At 39.1% G+C, this 24,375-nt stretch overlaps 1 protein-coding gene across 1 annotated transcript in view; it reads right to left on the bottom strand.

Moving 5' to 3' along the window:
* ATG10 (autophagy related 10) overlaps window positions 1–24,375 on the bottom strand; it is an 81,273-nt gene that overhangs the window by 20,234 nt on the left and 36,664 nt on the right. Inside the window, exons 3-4 of the mRNA XM_059833425.1 lie at window positions 9,680–9,806; window positions 1,701–1,798 (exon numbers count right to left, since the gene is read on the bottom strand). Of these exons, the coding sequence (XP_059689408.1) occupies window positions 1,701–1,798; window positions 9,680–9,806 (225 nt within the window). The remainder of the gene's footprint in view (window positions 1–1,700; window positions 1,799–9,679; window positions 9,807–24,375) is intronic.

Raw genomic sequence — 24,375 nt, 5'->3', positions numbered from 1 at the left:
TGCTTTATTCTCAGTAGTATTGCATTATGATTTATTACCTGTACAGAGCTGTAGGTTCTTGCAGTGCTTTGCAGACGAACAGAAAGAGACTGTGCTTTCTACAGAGGAGCTTGAACGTGGCTTCAGGCCACAGTAAAATGCGAGTGTAGAGAAGACACACCACCTCTGGAGCGCCCATAGCAGCTTCTCCTGCACATTTTTGCAAGTGGGAATATAAACTATTCACAAGCCAGAACAGCTCAGCTGGGAAATACCAGAGATGTCAGCCCTAAAGGATACCTAGCATCTGACCATGGGGTTACTGGTCTCTGTCTACTGGGAATGCAAGAAGGTTGATGCAGTGAACACAAAGTTAGTTCAATCGTCTGCCTCTCTATGCAGAAACAGTCATGATTCAGCTACAAATCTTCAGCTAGAAATCCTAGAAGTTTACTGAAAAATCTGAAGTGCAATACTTTCTTGTGCAGAAGATCAGTTATCTGCTACCATATCACACTATTTTATTAAAACCTAATTTTCTCATCTTCATTCTGCAGTGGACAAGTCAGGTAATTAATAGTTTATTTAAAAGCGTGTATTATGAAACTCCGCAAACTCACAACTGGAATTCAGACATGCACAGCAAACACAGAAAACCAATGCCCCTTAGCTTCTCAGGGAGCTATTATAATATCAATAATAGTCCGTGGCTGCAAAAACGTGAATGCTGCTTGTGTCCCCATGATTGAGTACCATCTACAAACAAGCATCCTGTAATCAAGTTGTATTAGCTGAATTAAGGAAACACCTGTAGAACTCAGTTGCAGTTACATCCCTGGTGTGCCAGCTGCTGTGGTAAGAGACCTGTGTACCTGGAAACAGCTAAAATCAAAACGTCAAGTAAGGAAATGGGAGGAAGAAAGGACACATTAGTGTCTTTTGTCTGATGATAAAAAGTTCACACCCGGACAGTCTCTATTCTTTGTCCAAACTTGCACTGGAGGCCTGGAGCCAAGGGAAGAAACCAGAGCAACCAAGTCAGCTCTGAACTGTATCTCACTCTTCCTTGAACAAGTATGACTGTTTTCAAGAGAGCCATCATCACAAGTCTGGGAACGGCTGCTGAAATGATCTGGTGACTTTAAAACCACTTTAAATAAAAGTGATTTGAATAGCTCTAAAAGAAGGCAGTGATATCAGAGTTTACTAATCTGCTTCCTTTTGCAAACCATGGCATTCATTAACTACTGATTCTTAAGGACATTAGTCGGCAATAACTTATTATTTGATGGAGAGACTGATTTTCTCACCTTCAATCCTGTGGATTGCAAGTCTATTTAAAATTGAAAATTACACAGTCTTTTTGTTTGGTAATTTGATTAGTAGACAATCTGTGAAATGTTACACTAATATATTTTACTTAGATAAATAAGTCTACTTTTGTATTTACCAAAATCCATGATTACTCTGAAATTGCCTGAAGTTTTTTTTGGCTTTGGAGAAGTATTTTAAATGAGAGATATTGTCACATTAAGTCTTACATGGCGAACACCTATATATCCTTCAAAATCCAGGACTAAAAGTATTGTTGGTAACTGGCTCAGCACAACCTCAGTTAGACTTTTATATATTTCACTTGTGTCCAGAAGGGGATTAAGGCTATTGAGGATTCAGGCATATATTGCATTCATCAATTTTGTAAAGAACCAGTGGTTTCTCACCTGCTGTGTAATAGTGTCCCAGGGCCCCTCCAGCAGACGAGCCTGGTAGCATGCATGAACACCTTTCCATATTTCATCCAGAGTTAAAGGTCTTCCATCTGTGAGGGGGGGGGAACAACCACCCACAGTCAAAGCTCTTAGGCATGCTATGTTTTTAATGCTGAATAGCAAAAGTACATCTGTAAATATTGATTATCCGGAAGCAAATGGAAAAAGTAACAGCAAAACGTGACCGGGCCCCTTCTGGCCCCATAACTCCATACCGGTGTTGCTCAAATCCTGACTGAAGGTGCATACAAAACTATCCTAAATTCCCTGTTCAGCTTTCTTCTCTGTCACCTGAGAGTAACAACTTACTGTTCTGGTTGTGAGGTGTGAAAATTTTATAAAACAATGCTTGGATAAGATAAATTTAAAACCACAAAGTAGTATCATGAACAGTTAACTCATGTAAATACATGCAATTCATAGCAAGAGAGTGGAAAAAATCCAAGGAACAAAATTCTGCAGACAAAAGTTTACTACATTTTTGTAACCTACATGCCCATAATTTTTTATTGAACTGCATTTATATAGCACTGTTGCATAAGATTTTTAGTTATGATGTCAGAATTATGCCAAGATATTAGTGTCAACTAATTAGAAAATAAGCATGTCAATTTTTCCTGAATATTTGTTTTTGGCAAACAGCAATAGAATATTTTGATATACTTTCAGTAAGTAGCTTCATCTTGGCATTTATTAGGTGTCAGAAATCATTATCCTGTGATAAATAGTTTTATTCTACTGTCATTTTCATGTCTGTAAAATGAACAAGATTTATTCACCCAATTAACATTTGAATGTCGTGTTTAGATATAAGTTAAAACCAGCTGCCTACATCCTCTGTTTTATCTTATTTTTGGCACATATTTATAAAAAAGCACTGAACTTATATAAGCACCATATAGCAGAAGCACGCGGCAAATGAAGTATCTGAGAGGGTAACAACATATTACCTAGCTATACTATGCCATCCTCACAAACGTGAGACTTGTTAGACCGTCATACTCTCTGTCTTACAATGGCAGATACCAGAGCTGCGCTGGAAAGGTCTAACATTTGCTAAGAAATTTGTTACAAGAGCCTAAGTTAACTTTAGAAGGATGTATTTATGCTCAGATCATCTGTGTACAGGTAATACGAGATGCCATGCACACTTGCAATTTTCTGTTTTCTATTCAACCTGCAAAGACAATCCAGATAAAGTCCACATGTAAAATCTAGAACAACACACGTTCTAATGCAAAATGTTATTTGCTGCTCTAGATTTTGTTCTGCACACCTTTCTTTGTGTCTGTGAATTTTTATAGTAACACTTGAGCAAATTCAGATTGCACATATGGAATGGATTACTCTGACTCTAACCATTAATCTTACTTACAGAAACAATCAAATATTCTTGAAGCATTAATCATATTATAGTTAAAATTTAGTTTTGTCTTTACCTCATGGATTTTCTTACTTCATGTATGAGAAGCAGTGTATCTTCCATCATATTTCAGTATATATTTATTTTCATTTCACAGAAAAATACAAATACATCCAAACTGAAAGTTTCACTTCACATCAGAGTGCGATCACAGACAGTAAAATTCTTAAAATAGTTAATATAAAGTAATTGCAATGTTTCACATAGGAAAAAAAATTGATCTGGGCATTCTGATTATGCACTTATATATTGAAATATGCTTGAATTTAAATTTCCCTATATTTTGAATTTTCTGCACTGTTTTAATATATTTCACTAAGCTTTAAATGAGTTTGAATTAAGTGTGTTTTTTAAACTGAGTAAGCTTTCATACATGCTCCCAAGTACTGTGTTCCTGTAAATTCTTACTTAACTAACTCAGATGATGGGTGGCCAGACGCAGCAGGAAAGAATAAGTTATCAATACTTAAAATGGATGTGAGGTTCAGCTACACAGCTGGGAACTGCAAGACCCTTGCAAAAGGAGAGGGGGCAGGTGGGCAGTTTCCTCATCCTGTTATGTGGGATGAAGACCTGAAAGTCTATTGAAAGTGTTTTCTCTCTCAATAAAATAAAATAAAATAAAATAAAATAAAATAAAATAAAATAAAATAAAAGTAAATTAAAGTAAATTAAAGTAAATTAAAGTAAATTAAAATAAAACAAAACAAAACAACTACACGAAGATCTTAAAATGACTGATAGAAGGACCCATTTCAGGTAATCTGGCTGGACGTGTGTGTGGTATTCTAAAACTCCTCAGTCTGTCGGGTCATCTGCTTAGGATGATATAACTGAATCCATTTTATTCGCCAGCTCCCAGATTTGCACAAAACACACATCTGTATTCTTTGGGCCCTTTCAGACCCCTTTTTCCAGGGCTGCCAGCATTCACGTCTTTAGCAGCCCTGATACACATTCTTGCAACCCACTGAGACCTCCAACATCCAGCTGGGCTGACAGAGCAGTCTGTAATTGTTGCTGCTGGCAACAAGGGGCCACTGTGGCACCTGCTGAGCCAAGCAGCCTCTCTGCTTCTTCTCTCATTCTTTCCTGTGATGGAGGTGAAGTCAAAAAGTTCAGTCAGAAAAAGAAGGCAACAGCAACATCAAGCCAAGAGAAGTGGCAGGAGAGGGAGGTAGAGGTTTCAGATTCACCCAGCAGCACATGTACTCATCATCCACCCACGATGACACAGCTGCTGAGGTGCTTGCAGCATGTCCCAAGTCTTATCCCAAGCCTAGCTGGGAGCGGGTGTGCAGACAGAACTGGTGGTTTGTGGCCATATGTACATTTTGTATAATTCAGCTCATTAAATAATTACAGAGAGTGAAAGGAAATAGCTGCTTGTGGGTCATGCCAGATTTACTGCACCTTTCTCTGAAGCGCCATGCCTGTAATGCCACCGGTCTGGCACACGACACATCATCAGCTCACCAGTGCTAACACAGGCTCTGCGAAATACAGACTCATATACCTTTAACCTTACACCTACCCAGCAAGAAAGGCCAAGAGAGCCTGGGAAGTAACCAACTAAGATTTTTGTTGAGAGAAAGGAGATAAAGATTGGGAGTCAAGAGCTCCCAAGTATGGGTTCTCTCTCTGCCATTAACTAAGGGCTCAAATCAACCAGTTCATCTGCCTTACTACTCAGGCAAGAACAACTACAGCCCTTCTATCACAAACTCAGATTTTTATTATTTAAACCACCTAGACTAGGTGGTTTGTAGACAAACTCTTCTGAGAAAAGCTTCTTGATAGTCCACTTGGGGTTAACTCATTTATGTCACCACAAATAAGAAACAGCTAAAAAGCAGATGGCTGAGTGCCCCCTCCCAGGAGCAAGGTGTGGCATTAAGATGACATGAATTGCAGCTCCCAGCTGACTTGGCACCTTAATTTCTGCAAGGAGCAGAAATTCTTTAGGCATACAAATTACACATACATTTTCAGAGACAATTTCTCAGGCTTCCCAAGGTACTGTATTCTGTTTTCTTGATGTTTACTGAGAGCTTTTAATAATTTCTTAGATTTCTAATTAAAGGTTATTTGACACTTTTGGTGAAATGGTGCACAAATTGTTTTGAGGCTTCATTCTGGCATACCTTCCAAAGAAATATTAGGTTTTTGTACTCTTAAGAAACCATTGCCACAAAAGAAAAACCACCCTTACAACCTAGGAGAGTATCTGATTATACAAATTACTCAATTTTATTTATGTCCAAAGCCATGATAAAACCTGTTCATATGGGACATGGTCTGAAGAGGAGCTATTTTTCTCAGAAAGAACATAGCGGCTACATGCTTCTGAGTTCAGGGAGTAAGTCTACATTCTGGAAAGTGCGTCAGGCCGAGTATGGTTATGAATACAGAAAGTCATGCCTTCAGGGTTGGAGGAAGTTACATTATCTTACAAGCTCCCTCTCTCTATCACTGATTAGCATGTTTTTTATTGGCAGGGATCTATCTATATGTCAGAGAGCTAGACATATTTTGAGCAGGTCAACTTGAAAATCCCATTCCTTCTCTCTTTTCTAGAGAGGCTGCAGGCTGCAGTCCTTATCGACTCCCATTAGTTCTGCTCTTTCTTTTCAGTGCTTAGCCAGCATCCATGATTCTTCCTCTACCTTTGTAGGAAAAATAAGAAGAGAAATGTGAGACAGGCCATTATTTCTTTGTCATGCAGGGTGATTCCTGAATGATGCCTGCGTCCACCCGCGATGGAGTTGCTGCTACCTCACTGTCAGTGCAAGAGGTTTTTGAATGTATGGCTTCAGACAAAGACAATTCAGGAAAAGACCAAAGTTCCTTGACATCTTAAAGACTAAGAAAAGGGGAAAATACTGTGCTGATTAAAGAAAGCTTACTGGACCTAGCCCAGCCCATCTGGCTGATGCCAGCATTGAAGGGGAAGGCTAATTGCCTATACCATCTGTCTCTAAGAGGGCTAATTGCTGACATCAGATATCAGCAGGGGTTCCTGCATTTCTTCAACTACCTATCTGGTAATCTCAGAAGCCAGAGAAAGAAAGAAGGGCTCCCGTTTCTGAAAGGTATATGATGTGCATAAGACTGATTTGGGAGAAATGACACCTAGTTCTCTGAGACTCTGAGGTACTGAGGACCACTGCCTTGAGCTCCTGACACAGACGGGGACTTCAGTAGGTCTGATTTTAGGAATACATGCCACGTGGGAATATCATGAGGTAGTGAAAAATGTTTATTGCAGATATATATATATAGAGAGAGATATATATATGTATGTGTAGCCTAAAAATATCTTCTCGTATCCTACAATGTTCCCAAACATCTTTCCAGACAGAGTCATCACACTTAATCGTTATTTTCAGGTGAAGTATTTGTCCTTGCACAGAACAAGATCTTCCCTGTAAATCTATCCCCAGAGACTACCAAAAAGCTTAGATGTCTCTCAAAATGTTTTAGTTCTGTTGCAATTAAAATTTCTAACCCTTACCTTGCACTACCTTACCCATCAAACTTCCCACCAAAAAAAGAGATCTAAAGATGAATTCCAGAAAATAAGTTATTTCATCCAATTTAGACAGCAGCAAGGATAAGGATACAATGCAATTTTTGTCCTTCTGCAGGAAGAACTGATCTATAATGTTTGAGCACCACCGCTAGCAGAGAGGAGTGGAAACCGGACGTCCTCACTGACACAAGCTCCTGAAGATGCCAACTGCACTGAACATGACAGGAAGATCTCCCCAGCAACCCCTTTGCAAGTCTTTTTCCTAGGAGGGACTGCGAGAGACCAAGCGGTCAGTGAAAACTGGACTCACATATGATGGGAGAAAGGCAGGATCTAATTGTTCTAGAAAAGTTTTTGAAGAGTCTATTTGGAAGAGTGCAGATTTGGACAGGCTGGCACCAGTTGCTATTATAACATACAAAGTGAGGAAGTGAATATTGCAAAACAAGCAAAACTACTCAGTCAGGTTGAAGAGAAGAATTATTATTTCCCAGGCAGGCCTCGAGGTGTAATGGCCACTTAACATACTGCCAGAGAGGAAGCAGATTTCTGAATTCAAACTCTGTGCCCTGCTGCTGGGGAAGGCAAGACAGGGCAGGGCTGTGGAAACCCTGGAAGGGGTATAGCTCACCTTCACCTCCTGCAACAAGTTCTAATTAACGTGAGGATCAGTATGGACAGGATTCAAGGGAAACCATGAACAGCCCACAGGAGACTTGTGAGGAACCGATTCTGTTACTTAATCTACAAATAATGGCAGGAATTTAGACTCGGAAATTGATGTAGGTCTCAGAAGAAGATTTTCCCCTGATTATTTCAGATGAGGAATGCAGTGAATATTACTAGTTGTCTGAGAAACAAGGGAAGGAGCCGATCACATGAAGACTATTACCTCAAAGGAAAAAAATCTCAGGGCATTACCTAGAATTTTCCTCATACCAGGTTCAGGACAAGACAAAAGATACTTTGCTCAGATATCTCCAGTGATTGTGAGTGACTGTCATGGGCACAGTCCTGAAAACCCCATGGTGAGACCTTCAGACAGCGCAGCACAGGTGGGCAAATAACTTGCAGGGATGACAGAATTTTTCATTTTCGAAAGTAAGCTATCCATAATTAAAATCAGAGAATACTAGCTGAAAACATTATTGGAAAAGTACTTATTGCCAGCATTTTGTACCCTTCTCTCTTCGAGTCAGAGAATATTAAATGTTTAAAGAGAATGTTAAATGCTGAAGAGAAGCGAGGTGACTTTAGGAATTATGTTTAAAAAGTCCTTGTTTTCCATTGTGAAAGGTTCCCAAGAAGTGTTTTAAAACATAATTGTACTTGTAGGAACAATTACAGTTTTGTACTGCAAGGGGAGCTGTTGGCACATAATACTACGATTCTGCATTAGATCATCCACTAGCTTCTGTAATATCCACTTCCAGCTATAAGGAGTCATGTTTCAACACCTCCGATTCCCTGATGCTGACAAGCTAAACAACTTGTTTTGTCTCTGGGAGCTCTTCTCTGGTGATTAACTGCTTATGGTGAATACTAATTATATGAAAGTACAGTACAGTAGAAATAGTGTCCTATTTCCTCTACCTGCAGCGTCTCCATCCTCTTCTTTAGAGACAGTGCACTATTAATTCAGCTAAAACCAAGAAGATGACATTTTTCAGGACCACAAATAGGTTAATCTGTCTCTTACAGCAAAACTTTATTTTCCTGTCTGCACAATAAGTTTAAAGGCAAAACACTGCACATTTGTAAATGCCGGTAATAATTCTAGAAATAAATCTGCAGCAGGATGTGTGCAAATGAGTTCTGTTGGTGGTAAAGGCAGAGCAATGTCCCCAATTCCCCATGTCCCAGTTTGAAAATTTACCCCAAATTATCCATTCCAGAAACTGCACCTCAGACTAAAATCTTTCCACCAAGGAGTCTATGAGAATTTGTTCTTCAATTTTAAATCTAAAGTGCCTTTTAAAACACTAACACTGCAAAATTAGAAACCATTAAACAATATAAGGCAGAGAGTGATTAAATCTACCAAACACATTCAAAGCAGCTTAAGCTACTTTTTAATTAAAAAGGAAAAGATATCACTGGCAACATTCAGACATCTTTATCTAGATAAAGTTAGGAGATTATTCAAAACACAAAAGATGCTGATGCTACCATGCAGGAGACTGAATGAAATGACTTGAAGATTTCAATCCCTCCGCCCTAGGTATACAGTCTTTGGGCAGAGAGGAACAGAGCACAGCCAGTGCTGCAGTGTGATCACTCTATGTTTGCTGATTAAATAAGTGACACTAACAGCGGCCTTGGAGGGAGGCTGTGTGTTCCTCCTTCCTTCCTGACAGGATGGTGAGTGAAATCACAGTGGCTATAGCAATTGAGTAATGGGTAACAAGATGTACATATCAGGGAGGAAAGAAGATCATTAGTGTTTCAGGAGCCTGTTTTTACAGATAGAAAAAGGCAATACCTTACTGGTATTATTTTCTTTCTTTTAAGCAGCAAATTTAAATAGAAAACAGCATAGGCTTTTAAAGGTACATTTAGACCCCAGCCTTCTGGCTCAAATTCAGGCTCTGAAGAAACAGATACAGTTCTGCTGAAGCACTGTAATTATGTCCACTTATTTTGTAGCCAAACTCGAACCTGCAGCTTTAAGTTTTTGCATTCATTTAACGAAAAGAACAAGAAAAATGACCAGCAGTTTTAGTCAACTACAGGCAAGATGCCAGGAGCCAAAGATCAGCCTCCTTCAGGCTGAGATGATATCATCTACTCCAAAGTCCTGAAGTTCCGTGTCAGGATTATTACAGAATTTACTGGTGAACAGCCTCATCTCTTACTTTCTTATTAGATATGATCATTACTCTGTTCCTCAACTTAATACAAAATCTGTGGTTTTAACACATATTGCATCCAAGACATTTTTATTCTTCCCTTTGTCTAATAGAAGATTGGTCTTACCTAAAAAGCACGCCCTAAAATAAAGCACAGGTACTTGGTAGCTGCTGGAGTACAAGACATGATATTCATAGCGAATCACTTCTTCTGTTGCACAAACTGCAGCTACTTGAGAATCATCCAAAGACTCCTAAAACAACAAACATGAACACAGTAATACATCAACTTTTGTATTTGTATCAAGGGAAAAGCAATTACTACTATTGTAACAAATTCAATAAATACACAGAACAGAAATAATGGCAATCACCCCTTTCACAGCACTTCTCATTTGAATTCCTGAAGGAATTTTTCAATACTAGCAAGAAAACCACGGAAGTCCAAAACCTACAAAGACATCTTACAGACATACTTCCACAAACTGTGAACTATGTGTAAGCATTTGCAGAATTGAGGTCTTTCTAAGTGCAGGCTGCTTTTGTAAGCAGAAGACAAAAGCTCTCTAAAATCTTTATGGCACAATAACTGGTACAATAAGGTGACAACAGCTGCCTATCTCCTCATTACCGTTGTTAGTACAGACCATTTTAAAAGTGTATCCTTAAATAATCTGGTTTTGCTTGCCAAAAGACAAATCGAATGTGGACATCAAAAATTCTGTGTTCTACTTTCTTTAAAGGCCAGAGGTTGTTTTTGCTAATAATACTTCTACAACTGAGACAATTTTTTCCTGTTAATGTGTATTTCAGGTGTAGAGTAAGTAAAGTTTATTGTAGATTTTAAATGAATCAGAGGAGATGGAACTTATTGCACTGAGATATACCCCAGCTGCAGCATAATTTTCCTAACATTTCAAATTAATATTCAAACAACCCTAAGCACCCAGTTGTTTTGACTTTTCTAAAAATTGTCGATACTCAACATCTCTGAAAATGGAACCATTAAATTAATAATGCCATTAAGATTAAATGTTAGAACAAACTTTCCAAGAAGACACTATGGGTGTGGACTTGCTCGGTTTTCAAACCCCCGAATTTACATGCATGAACTAAGCAACCATAATGCCCCACAGGTTGGGTGTGCATTTCACAACTTGACTATTGCCAAGCAACTGTGAATATTGGCTTACTGTCTCTGTCCAAGCAAAACAAAAAAGACTGAACCGGAAAGAAGAACCAGCATCCTTTGAACACCATGCTGGTTTAACACACAAGAAATTTAAAGCTATTTTGCATTTTTATCTCATATCCTTAACTCAACTCAGCCATGAATCAATCTATGAAGAGATATAAGAACTGATAAACTGTACCAGTAATGACACACAATATACTTTCAATTTTTTTTGATAGCCCACATACAAGTGATTTAACCCAAATTTAGTGTATTAGACAACCAGATGCTGCTGAGGCACATGGATAGAAGATCATGAATAGAGAGCCCAGAGCTTGGGAGGCTACACTCCAAGGCACTGTAAATACATTTTTGGACATTAAATAAGAAAATCATAGATGCTCACAGAACAGAAGGTTTCTGGGAAATTCTGGACAGCTGTAGGAATGGTTGATTTTAGCTCATCAGGAGACAGATATCTGAAGCACTGAAAAAGAACACTAAAGAAAGTGCTCTCTGTGTTAACCTGGTTTTAAAAACTGTATGTGAAGGGATACTAAAGATAACATTCCAGAAGGGCCAGTGATTACTACTGTATCTGACTTCACGGGCCAGGTAAAGTTGTGCCCAGTTCCCATGTAAATGTGTAACAGACTAAGAAGGCAAGTTCTTTTCCTCCTCACTCATGTCATACCTTCTGATCAGATGTGAAATACAGATTAAAAAAAAGCCTCAAAGAAAACAGAAATTTATTCTCTATAGTAAGCTGAACTTTCTTTAAAATGGATCCCTTTTCAATGCTTTAGTGAGAATAGCAAAAGAATGAACAGCAGCAGCATGAGGTAAAAGAAAACAAAGAACAACTACAGATTGGCTTTCAAGTTTGTAGGGGTGGGAAAGAGTCCACATTCAGAACTGAACCTACACTAAAATTTACAAAAGCCTTTCGGATCAACCTCCTGGAATCAAAATCATACTGCTTTACACACATTAATGTTTCATCAGATATTACGGCCTTGCCTATTGCTTAGTCACTAGCTCACCTTGCCCTAAAAAACTACTTCTCCTGGAAATGGCAAGACTACTTGTTCACAGCAAAACTATCTGTTCATGTATTAAATAGTGTTGTTCTAGGAAAAAGCTGTATGTATACACATACTTCCCTCTCCTCCTTTCTGTATATAAGGGTAAAATGACTGTATACCCTCACATAAATACTGATATCTAATTTGTGACTATTTTTGAATGATGAAGAAGCCATATTCTTTATTACCTCCAAATACTTAGGAGACGAAGTAAGTTAATACTCACTCAAAAATGAAATACTTAAGCCTGTATACCCTTAGGGAAAACATGCTTTATAAAAAACCTACTTAATATCTCAGAAAGTCATAAATTAAGCTAGGAACAACTTCATCATTAAGAATTCAACTTACTGGGTTAGCACAGATTTCAACTGGTGAGCAACTTCTATCTTCATTTTCTGGATTAGGAAAAGGAAAGCAAAGGAGAGATTTCTAATTTCACTGTTCCTTGAAATGGCCACTGAGAAATCTTAAGAATTTTTGCCATTACCAGACAGATAATAGACGGTGAGGTACTTCCCAAAACATCCTATTACTTCCAGAGAAAGGTGATTCTATCCAGAAGTGGCCTTCCCAGAAGATGTATATAGTCTGATGGCACGAGAGGCAGCAAAAAAGGGGAAGAAGGCAGCTTTAATGCTTTACTCTTTTAGGAGAGCAGAGTATTTTTAGACACATTTATTTTGCGTTATCCTGGATTTTTTTTGACTGATAGTTTAGGCAGTTTCTGAAATCAAGCATTCAGGTGAATGCAAAGCTCAAAGAAGCTTTGAAACTGACATTCTTCTGCTCTGTAACAAGATGGACTTCGGTCTACTATGAAGTTTTTACACTTACTCAAAATAAATTTCTCATACTCAGTTCTCTATTTCTGCTGCTTCTAGTGACAAGTGGGTGCACTGTATTTGTGATCTGCATACAAAGGCAGATATAGCTGAATCCTTCTTAAGGCTACCTCTAATCCCCTTTTCTTTCAGTAAACAGCAGTTTCAAGACTTCTTCCATAAAAAGATACAGCATTGATGTGTAATCCTGTACTTTCCAGTCTCTGTAAGTACGACGCACAGTATTATGCAGAGAAAGTACATTTGGGAGCCTAAAAGTTTTGACGGTATCTCTCTAGCTGATGAGGTGAACTTTGCTGATGAGATGAATCAAATGAGTACAGTCATTTCAGGCAATCTTTGGAACATCTAAAAATCTATGCATGGCTGAATAAAGCCATGGAGCCTCAGAGAGTTTTATATCAGCCCAAAAGAAGAGATTTATTTTTCATTCTTTAACCAACTACTGATAAAGCCATACATATAAAATGCAGGTGTAACTCATAAAAAAAAAACACCCACAGAATTTTATTTTTATATCTATCATATGATAGCCTATTTAAATTTTTTCTTCAAGTAATTGTTCTACTTTCCTTTTTTATGTATCCTGTTGTTCTATGTCTTTTTGAGAAAATGCTGAATTTTAGTTACTGTAATAGACAATATCTAAATCAACTTTAACTTCAGAAGATTTCGTAACTGCTGCAAAACATTCATACATGTACACATACCACAAAACATTCATAATTTTGCTTAGATCTTGTCAAGACAAAACAAACATATCTGCATTTAAAAAAATGTTAGCAAAAAGGGGGTTTTGACCCTTAATGATTGCAATCATTAAAAATCTATGAAGTAATTTGATTTCTCAATTTTTTGCTTCTGCTTTGCAACTTTGCTTGCATGCTTGCCATGCTTCAAGTTAAAACTGCGAATCCAGGACTCACTGACTGCTTCCTAAACTAACTGGGAAGTTGTCATCAGGAAGCATCCACTCTTCTATTGCTCTCACGTAAAATCATTCTCATGCTATCATAAGGGACTATTGAGCAGATGTTTCAAAGCAATGTGTGTATTAGAAAAAAGATAAGCAGCAACTACCTAATTAATTACATGAGTTCCATCATAAATAAATTACCACTAAATTTAATTGGTATAAAATTGTTCTCAACATTTAAGTATCCCCTAAACAAATAAAGCTGATTTGTTTGTTTTAAAATGCTAAATTATTTGAATCAATAGATAAGAAATGTCATTCTGAAGGCAAAATAACGTGTTTGTACTATTTTTATTCCTCATGACGAAGAAGGCAAGTTAAAAACCGCTGGTAACATGTTAGTTTGACAGGAGAAGAGAGTTAATAGCGTGTTTTGATACTCTTTAGTAGTAACTGTGCTCCGCAGACTGAACAGCAGCAGGAAGGTGTGGGTTAAGGCAGGTCACCTTTGGAGGGAGGGCTCAAAAGGAAAAGGAAGGGCCAGGGATGTGACAGGCAGGGTAAACTGGGAAGGCAACAGAATTACCTGATAAAAAAGGGATTTTTCTCTGCTGACAATGAACATTTCCTTCTCTCCACCTCACCCGCAGAGGCCGGCTGAGCCAGCCTTCCTTGCTCAGCCCAAATTCCCTTTGAAATGCAGAAGCATGACCTAATGCCGTTTTTTGGGGAAAACCTAAGAGTTTTAGTTTCAAGAAGTGGTTTAAAGACCAGCAGGCACACACAAAGTCACTGTTGCCTTTCTCCCAACTCCCATGTTCCTCATCTCTTTTCTTGCTGTCTTGACCTCTATTTCCTCCTGCTGCAGGCCAGCCTCCTGGGAAATTCTCCTGCAGGAGCATGGCAGGATTGGGCTGCAAGCAGGAAAGGGAGGAAGAGGTGACGCAGGCACAGTTACTGGTACTGCTAGTTTCATTGTGAGGGAGGAAAAAGGAGATGCAATCCAGATTAGTAAGCAAATCTGATTTCATTGCTTGGAATACATTTACACTTAATTTCATTTCAGCCTCTAAAGTTGAAAACAAATGTAGCACTGTTTCTCCAGCACAGCTTTCTTCAGAGATGGCTGTGAGCTACCGTGTGAAACACCAGAGCTTTCAGGGAGCAGCTCCCCTCCCCGTTCAACACTTTCCCTTTGGCAAATAGGGAGATCTGAACATGAAAACTGAATGGTAGCACAGTGTTCATCAGATAGAATTAAAACAGAGCTTAAAGTGGAGGGTGCGGCAGCGTGGTGAGATTGTATCTGCGCTCTTTATTCTTCCTCCTGGGTGTTCTCCACATTTATTTGGACGGTGTCTCACTTTTTTGCCTGCAGCCCCCACGGGTCTAGTCTCTGCAGGTCATTTTGCTGCCGGTTTTTGTCCCTCCCGTGCAGAGTCTCAAGTTATCCCCCACCCTCGCACAGACCTCAGATCTTCGGATCCCATCCTCCCTTTCCCTTCCATACTGAAAATGCAGTGTGGAGTGGCAGTGGTCAGCAAGGTAACCCTGGTCGGAGAGGAGGAGAGTGGACCCCCAGGCAGCAGCCCACCTCACACCCCCACGACCAGCTGGGATCATCCCTGTATGCTGGAGGATGGCAGAGACAAGAGCCTGGCTGACTGAGTGAAGGCTGAACTGCCGGTATGCTTGGTACCTGGATTCAAGTCTCAAAATGAAGCAGCACTTGAAAACTGCAAGGAGGCCTAGAAAATGAAAAAAAATATCCTTGCAAAACTAAACATGTTGAGGGAAAAAAAAAAAAACCACAACAAACCAAGACTTGCAAAAACCTCAAAACCATCCTAGCTTTTTTTTTTAATTTTAATATAGTAAGAGAATTTCAGTTTGCATTACATGATTGTCAGTATTTTCTGTTCACTATTAAATATTCATATTATGCTAAAGTTTATAGGCTCTAATCAAACTTACCCCACTGTATCACGGCCTGTAAAAATGCATAAAAATGTGGACATCTTCCTGAATAATTTAAGTGTAAGATGAATGGTGTAAAAATGTCTTTGCCACCAGTTGCAGCATTTTTATATACATAAATAAATTGCTCTTTTAGACGAAGTATACATGGGGAAATCAACAATGTCCATGTGTTTTCCAGTGCCACCATCATTAGTGACAGACGAGGCAATATGAGGATAACAAAAGAGCTCTGAAGAATAACAGTCTATTTTCTCTATGCAGCTACAAAATCCTCCCCACCATCTTGGATTTCTTCAAATTCAGTCAGCCAGGTGAAGAACCTGGTTAAACACTGCCCCTCAACAACAGAGAAAGAAAGTGGCCCTTAAATTAGTCAGTGATGTTACTAAATGCTATATGTCCAAAGAGCCTTCTTTTGGAAGATGCAGCTACCTTGAAAAGCCACTACACCACCAACGGAAAAACTCAGAGAGGAGTTCATGTAAACAGGCAACGGATTCCTACGGTCACACAGATCCCTGAAATGCTTCATTTTCCAAAGGAAAATCTTCTGACTGCAAGTCAGCACCCTGACCATGACACTGTTAAGGTATCCAGTCATTATTAGAATGACTATTTTCCCCCCAAAATACAGGTTACTAACAAAAAAAACCCCACAGCCTTTTGCTGTTCAAGGCATACCAAAAGACCAAAACCAAGACTTCCATCCCAAAAAGATGCAGCACATTAAATTGCAGTAGTCCTTCATGCATTAACAATTGCTTCTAATGGTTGGAAATGAGATTTGTCTTTTGATTGCTTTAAAACCGCTATAACAAGTAAAAGCAAAATCTATTGAACCAAAAGAAGCAATGGACCATGAAAACAGCACAGTTGTGAATTTCTTCTTCACATGAAGGTGGGGAATTCTTTCAAAATCACTCTTCACTCTTCCCAGGTTGTCACATATAAAATGCAGAATTTGGTGGCTTCTCTCCTCCCCCAGAAGAAACTTTTTGTCCTTTTTTATGTAGGAAGTACAAGACACCATTCTGAACAGGGCTGAAGCACTGAGACACTGTATGGTAGGAAACCTCTTCTGGTGGAAACTACAGTTAACACCCAGCAAAGCTAGGAAACAAGGCAAGGTAATCAAAGGAGCAGGAAAGACACAGCACACCTGCTGAGGGATGATGGACTATAACCTAGACTACTCAAAATTCTTAAAAGAAAGGTGCATGCAAAGCTACAGACACACACCTTGCAGAAGAACAGAGCAACCTCGTCTGTGAGCTGTAGGGATGCATTTACTTCCACTACCTCCAACCAATATTCTTTTGTCAATATTACTCCTCGGAATTAGGCATTTACAGCAGTCCTCCTTTCTAAGTATGGTGAGATAAGAAGCAATTAGAGATGACGGTACCCATATCTCCTCTTTTTTGCCTCTAGCCTTTCTGTAAGAAAAGTCATGCAGGACAGGTAAGGTATGGAGAGCACTCTGCATATGTCCCTCTGCAGGGACAGAAACTCCAGCCTCTTCTGAGTACTGTAAACATCAGCCCTAAGTCCTTTCCTCTGCCTCATCCAAGGTACACTTAATCATTCCACAGGAAGCAGAAGAGCTTCCACAATACCTTAACACCCAATGAGTCAGGCACTTTCAAAGCAGCTTCCAGCCCCTCTGCCAAAGGACAGAACTGAAATCAGGATCGCCCATAACCTCCCTCGAACTACAGGGCAATACAGGACAACCACCATCTCCTCTGGCCATCTTTCACAGCGCGCATTTTGGCACTTGTGTTCTTGGAAGCCTTGATAGATCCAGTCCTGAAGGCGAGATGGGCCGTGGAAGTTAATGGCGTGAACAATCCGGGATTGGACTCCCAGGAACCCCAGGCACATCCCAGGTTACGGGGCAGGTGAGAAAGGTTTCTTCTGGACCAAATTTTGTCCAGAGCTGCCAAGTGCATCCACGTTCTTTGGTGGATATAACCTCTAGTGATTTAGAACTGTGAATTTTCCTACTCTAGGATTACAACAAGAAAACTGATGTTTAATGGAAAGTTTTGAAATTTCATTCACAAGCCTTCATAAAAAATACTTGCAAAACACGCCAGTCCCCAACAGTGCTACCGTCTGAGAACAAGCTACGCATATAGACAGGGGTGCACAGAGTTTTCAAGGCTCACAAAAACAGATCAAGAAGGTATAAATAAATATTGGTGCAGTTAGTTTGCAATAATTATTACAGTAAAAAAAAAATTCACACACACGCAAAGTTTTATGTCATTGAATTTTATCCAGACAAACATAAACCAAATTGCAGTATTTTCCCATTATTTTTGTCATTATCTTGCATTTGTAAAAATTGGGAAAAGTTACTACTTCAAGGTTAGGTACTATTTCACAAGACTATTGCTTTTTTGAACTGAATAGCTTCCAGGATTGGGCTCTATGCTCCATAAAAATACACTTTATAATGGGCAAAAAGAAAAAAAATTGCTACATTACAAGACAAAGGTAGCAGTTCAGCTGTATTTTAGGTCAGTTTTATTTTTTTAGAACAAGGATTATTATTTCTGCTTTGAGAATCTCAGCAGCAACCCAGTTTTGGCCACGCTTAATTCAATGGGGAGACTGACAGCAAATGCCTACAAACCTTTACATTATAGAAGACAAACTCAAATCCTCATTAATTTCTCAGACAGGAAACTGTACGAAAATGGTGCCAGGACTGACAGACAGTGTTTAGCAGCAATTCAAGTAAAAAAGTTACAGACAGAAATGCTTAAATTGTGACAAAATCTGGCATTATAAAACCAAGAAATCTGAAGTGAAAGGTTACCATTAAAAGCGGCTGAAGGGGCAGCAGGGACGGTGCTGTTCTGGAGTCGTCATCTGCTGTGCTACAGGCTTGGCTGCCACTGCAGCACCAAGCAAGTGCTTTGGGGAGGCTTTGCCTGCACTGATGTCCACCCAGGACACCATAAGGGAACGGCAGTGTCACTGGGACAGTGGCTCACTGCAATACATATAATAGCTGCACACTGCCTCATAGAAAAAGGAAATGGTATCCGATGAAGTTCATTCATATCTATCAAAATGGTGCAACTTGAAAGTTACCTGAGATGCTAACCTAAGCTTGGCCATAGCCTATGTTATATAAGCACAACAATTAGAAACAATAATCATAAACAATGTAGCTTAATTACAACTAGTTTACTTGAATATGAGAGATCCAATTAAATAAACTACATGTTAAAGCTAAGGCGTATATATTATTCTCTTACTAAGATAACAGGAAGAGAAAATTAAAATATAATTATCAAATTCAAAATAATCTTAATCCAAAAATTTTAACTATCACTCAAAATAATTATTAATTTCCTTGTAAATTCTCAAAAACAAAATCTGAATTTGTTGGTACACTTAAGTAAGACTAGTAGCATATTAGGATCCAGTGATGTTTTCTTTTTGCAAATGCATAGATATAATAAACACATTTTTTAATGGAACAGGGCCAGACCAGACCCTACCAAGTCAAATAAGCTCAGCTTTTGCTTGCTCTGAAAAACTGTTTATTTTATTAACATATTATGTAATACAGATGTACTTACTTTCTAGTTGCTAGCCACTGTTACATAGGAAATTCAAACCTCTGAATTAAGATCTGGACAGGTCAAAAGTCCTTCAGTTCATTTTCAAACAAAATACTCTGTTAGAATATTCTAAGTATTAATAAATATAATGTTATCAAATGTCATTGATCACAACCAACCCAAAGGTATAGCGGACACATTCGTAGTGGCTGGGAAAAAAGTACTGAATGACTTCTATTAACGTGATCTCAAATGAAAACTGCCATGCTGTATTACAAGATGGTATTAATTTCCAGGAATGCGGTACATAATAGATCTTAACGCAAATTTAACTGCTAACAAGCTTTACAAAGGAGTAATTGTAGTTTGACAAAATGCAGCTAAAATTCACAAAATTCAAATGAGAAGACACAATGCAATACATTCTTGCAATTAACAATCGCCTGTTAAGGCATTATCTAACAATGAAGATAGCTATACTATATTGCTATGGCTGAATAATATGGTTAGGAGACTTCTATGGAAAAACAAAGAAAATACAGAAGTAGAAAAGGATCTCAGCTATAGTAATACACCACCAAGAGTTTTGTACAACTCAATACAACTGCACCTTGAAGCGAGCTATACTCCAAAACTAAGAATTTGGGATTTGCTTTACAACTCTTTACAGCCAAGCAGAAAATTTGTATGAATTATTTACAATGTGTCTGTCTGGAATGAACCTTCTAAGGGTCTCCATCTTCATGCAAACTCTGTTTTATTTGACAAGAAAGCCCAGTACAGAATTAGGAACACCTAAATATTTCCACTGCAGTGTGTGGTGGAAAACACCTGTAATGGTCAACAATACTACATAATGCCTAGACAACACCACTGTAGCAGAAGGTTTACAAAAATGAAGAAATGGCACACACTGTACATAGCTACACTTGGCCAAGCTCATGCACAGCCTTATTATAGAAATTTTATACAGATGCAAAATCCACCTAGTAGGTGATCTATTAAATACATTAATTTATCTCATTTTAGGGAATTCTTCTTGTAGTTGAATTGCTCAGTACTGGGTGGAGGGACCTGAAGAGATTGTTCTGTGTGCAACTGTTCAACAAGCATATCCACATTTTCCTCCAAACTTTACAAATAAGCTATATAAAATACTTCAGGCAATTAGCAAATTGTTCCAAAAAAAGGTACAAGTTTTTCTCTTTTGGGGGCAGCAGAAATTTTGAGTAGAGCTGGTATCTTTGCCTCCTCCCTCTCAGTGCTGCATTCACCCATTTTGCACAGTTCCTCCTCCTGCATGGGGAAACTCGAAGGCACATTTCTCCTCCCTCAGAAAAGCACTTCAGACGCCAAGCCACAAAGCACTTGAGGTGACGCCTCTCCTTTTCCACTTTGTACGAGCCACCAAACGTCCGCTGGAGCAGGGAACACAGTCCGGGCACTCAGTGAACGACTGTGCCGTACTAGTCTCCGCAAGGTGATTTTTGTGTTCAGAGGGCACAAAGCGTGAAAGGCTCCACAGCCCCAACTTCCCATATCAGAAAGTGATTCACTCAGTATCCCACACGATACAAGAAGTAAGGAAAGAGATAGTAATTGTGTACATGTGCAGAGAACGAGCCAGAAAGTTGCTTTGACTGTTGCTACATTTTATCTGCTCTCATTTCCCTCAAAAGCTACTCTAGGGCTACTGGAGTTAATTTACTCCTTCAATTTGATTAAGGTATCTCAGGGACTATTTCATATATTTGTCCCTACTTACAACTAACTGAAATCATAGCTAAGACGATGAAGTATTTAATCGGTTAAATTGCTCTTGCTTTTCAAAACTGAGATATTCCAAGTGTCCCGAAGGCATTTAATTCCAAAACAGGAAGCCAAAGAGGAGAGCACTCAGTAATTCTAATCGTGTGCAGATCTCTTGGAAAGTATTTTCCTAAACCTTTGCTGAAAGAACCTTTTATCGTATGGCGTGCTGCTGCATGCACCCCAAACAGGGTCCCACAGAAACGGCAAGATATTTAGTACTTAAATTGTTTCTGGTTATGTAAAGGAATCAATCTAGAATCAACTAAAAGCATGCTTTCCTAAATATTAAACTTCAGTCATGTGCAAAACAAAGGATGTAGGGGAAGAAAAAGCAACTAAAAATACATTAAACTTATTTTTAACATCCTATACAATAACGTTATTCATAAGGCAGAGGTTATGAATGGTAGTGCTGCACCAAAATCAAAGACAGAATTTAATTGATTTTTTCTTAAATTCTGTTTATAGGTTATAGGTTTCTGCAACTCAATTGCAATCCCTGAAGAAATAATTTTAGAATAAAGGCCTGCTGTCTATATGATATTTCAAGCAGTACTACTGAGGTGCCTATTCTGTTACGTTTCAGGTAAAGGAGGACCTCTGCATTTTTGACTTTCCTGAGTCTGGAAGTAATATGTGAGCAGATCATGAATTTATGGCTGTAGGAATCAGTTCCCAAGTACCAGGATCCTTCATATGTTGAATTCTACAGGACTGTATGCAGCCATAGAAAAAAGGCAAATGTTGGCTTTTTATATCACTTTCACAAATGTTTGCACACTTATGCACAGCATGAGTGTAGATGCGTAGATTTTTTTTTTTATAGCAGATGGTAATTTCTTCCCAAAGGACTCTTCACCTCATTCAGCACACAGGACAGAGTGTCAGCAGCAGTATCGTACTTTTTATTCGTGTCACTCAATAAGCGAATTGCAAGCCCTGGACGGAGCTGAAGTGAGGGAAACTCTACTGCGTGTCCCTCATACTGAGACAAACGGTAAATCCGCATTTCTACAGCAATGACTCACAGACAACTGCACCAGCCAGAGGAAAATGCTCAAAGAAAGGAACGTTTCATCGAACTTTCAGTGGAAATTTTGTGATTCTTCAGGATCTGGCTTTTCAAGGGAAGGAAGGTGGAAGCATAACATCATAGTGTTGATCAGCAACTTTCCAATTAACTTTGGAAGGTTTGGGGATGTTTCATTTTTAGTAGGCATTCACACAAAACTGACTTCTCTCAATAAAAAGACATCATTTGAGCACGGGTCACTCATGTTGACAGTCACTTCTAGTATAGTTAGTAAGTCTTTTAAAACCCGAAATTGAGAGAAGAGTGTTCTGAAAGATTTGTCTGTTATCCAACAAAGAATAAAACCGTAAGTGAAGAAATAGTAAAATATAAAGAAAAAAAAAAGGAAAAGTGCTGGAAACGTCATTAGTGGAGAGGAAGTATCAACCTTGAAACTCACGTTCATGGTTAGTGAAAGGGCTGTATTTGAGTTATACAGGCGTCACAGAGTGGTCAAAGGGGAAGCACTCACAGTGTTAGTACACTGATTCAAGAACTCTGGCAACACAGGAAGAACCAGAGACTTCTGGTTGACGGCCAGTGCAGGACTTGGAGGAGGATACTACACGAGGTTCTCCCTTTGAGAGAAAATGCTTTCAGTGCCTATATTCCCGCTGTGAATGCTGCAGAGAAATACAAGTAACGCAGATGAAGATACCTCAGCTTGGGTAAAAAATTATCTGGGGGAAGAATTACAAAAATAGGGTCTATAACAGTACAAATAGGACCAATAGGATTTTATTTGGATAGAAATCTCTCAAATACTGTTAGAGAGATTAGTACTGCCAGGAACCACAGGAGAAGATGTTTCTGATATTGGCAAGACTCACTTTTTCTTAGATGCGATACTTGAATTATTTCTTCATCAAAAAGTCACTGAATTAAAAAAAATATTTTTATGTGGATTAACAAAGTTTCAAGATGATTACAAGATAACTGTTTATGTAAAATAAATCTGACTCAAAGATTTCAATTACATGTAAATACAAACAAATACAGAAATATAGGTGCGTACATGATGTTAAGCTTATTTGACTGTTGCATCTTGCCCAAACTCCCCAAAACAACCAACTGCAAAACCGTGAATCAGGTGGGAATCTCTCCACCGTCAGACTGGCAGATATCATTGAAATTTTAATGCCTTGGACAGAAGATCAGAGTGAGCTCTGCTTTCTAGGATCAGCTAGGAATTCTACAAATCAAAGAAGTGGCTGTTGGTAATTAACAACAGAACCTCACTTTGTATGATGAACTGAGAAATGTGTTTCAGCCTGCAATATGCAGATGATCACAGAACAGATTTACTGATCCTACTCTACTGAGTATCTGTTGAGAAAAACTGTCCATGATAAGTCTTTCTAAATCTAGGTTAAGATTTTTTAAAATATTTGAGAAATTAAGGGAGATAATGAGTTAAACCAGCCAAATTAAAAAAGTGAAGGACTGGAATTTGGAAAAGGCTTGAATTGATTTAAATCAGAGATACAAAAACTGCCTAAAATTCACACCCTAAAGGACTGAAAAAAACCTCACTGTAGGATAAAGCTGCAGACTTAACTGAGTGAATAATCACCTCAGAGAGGACACCAAGAGTATGCAAAAAAAAACTTACAGAGAACAGAAAAAAAGAATGGCAAGCAAAAAAAGCCAGATCTTGAAGTGTAAGTTAGAAGGAGAAACTAAGAAGTGCCAAAATTCTTGGCAGGTGGGCCCGTGCGAACCTCATGAAGTTCAACAAGGCCAAGTGCAAGTCCTTTACGTGGGTCAGAGCAACCCCAAGCACAAATACAGCCTGGCAGAGAATGGATTGAGAGCAGCCCTGAGGAGAAGGACTTGGGGGTGTTGGCTGGTGAGAAGCTCAACATGAGCTGGCAGTGCACACTTGCTGCCCAGAAGGCCAACCCTATCCTGGGCTGCATCACAAGAAGCGTGACCAGCAGGTCAAGGGAGGTGATTCTGCCCCTCTACTCCACTCTCGTGAGACCCCACCTGGAGTATGGCATTCAGCTCTGGGGCCCCCAACATAAGAAGGACATGGACCTGTTGGAGCAAGTCCAGAGGAGGACCACAAAGATGATCAGAGGGCTGAAGCACCTCCCCTGTGAGGACAGGCTGAGAGAGTTGGGGTTGTTCAGCCTGGAGAAGAGAAGGCTCCGGGGAGACCTTACAGCAGCCTTCCAGTACCTGAAAGGGGTCAACAAGAAAGCTGGAGAGGGACTTTTTACAAGGGCGTGTAGTGATAGGACAAGGGGTAATGGCTTTAAGCTGAAAGAGCGTAGATTTAGATTAGATGTAAGGAAGAAATTCTTCACCATGAGGGTGGTGAGGCACTGGAACAGGCTGCCGAGAGAAGCTGTG

The sequence above is a fragment of the Gavia stellata genome, chromosome Z, assembly GCF_030936135.1.
Source record: "Gavia stellata isolate bGavSte3 chromosome Z, bGavSte3.hap2, whole genome shotgun sequence".
NCBI lineage: Eukaryota > Metazoa > Chordata > Aves > Gaviiformes > Gaviidae > Gavia > Gavia stellata.
This window is presented reverse-complemented; position numbering and strand designations above follow the sequence as displayed.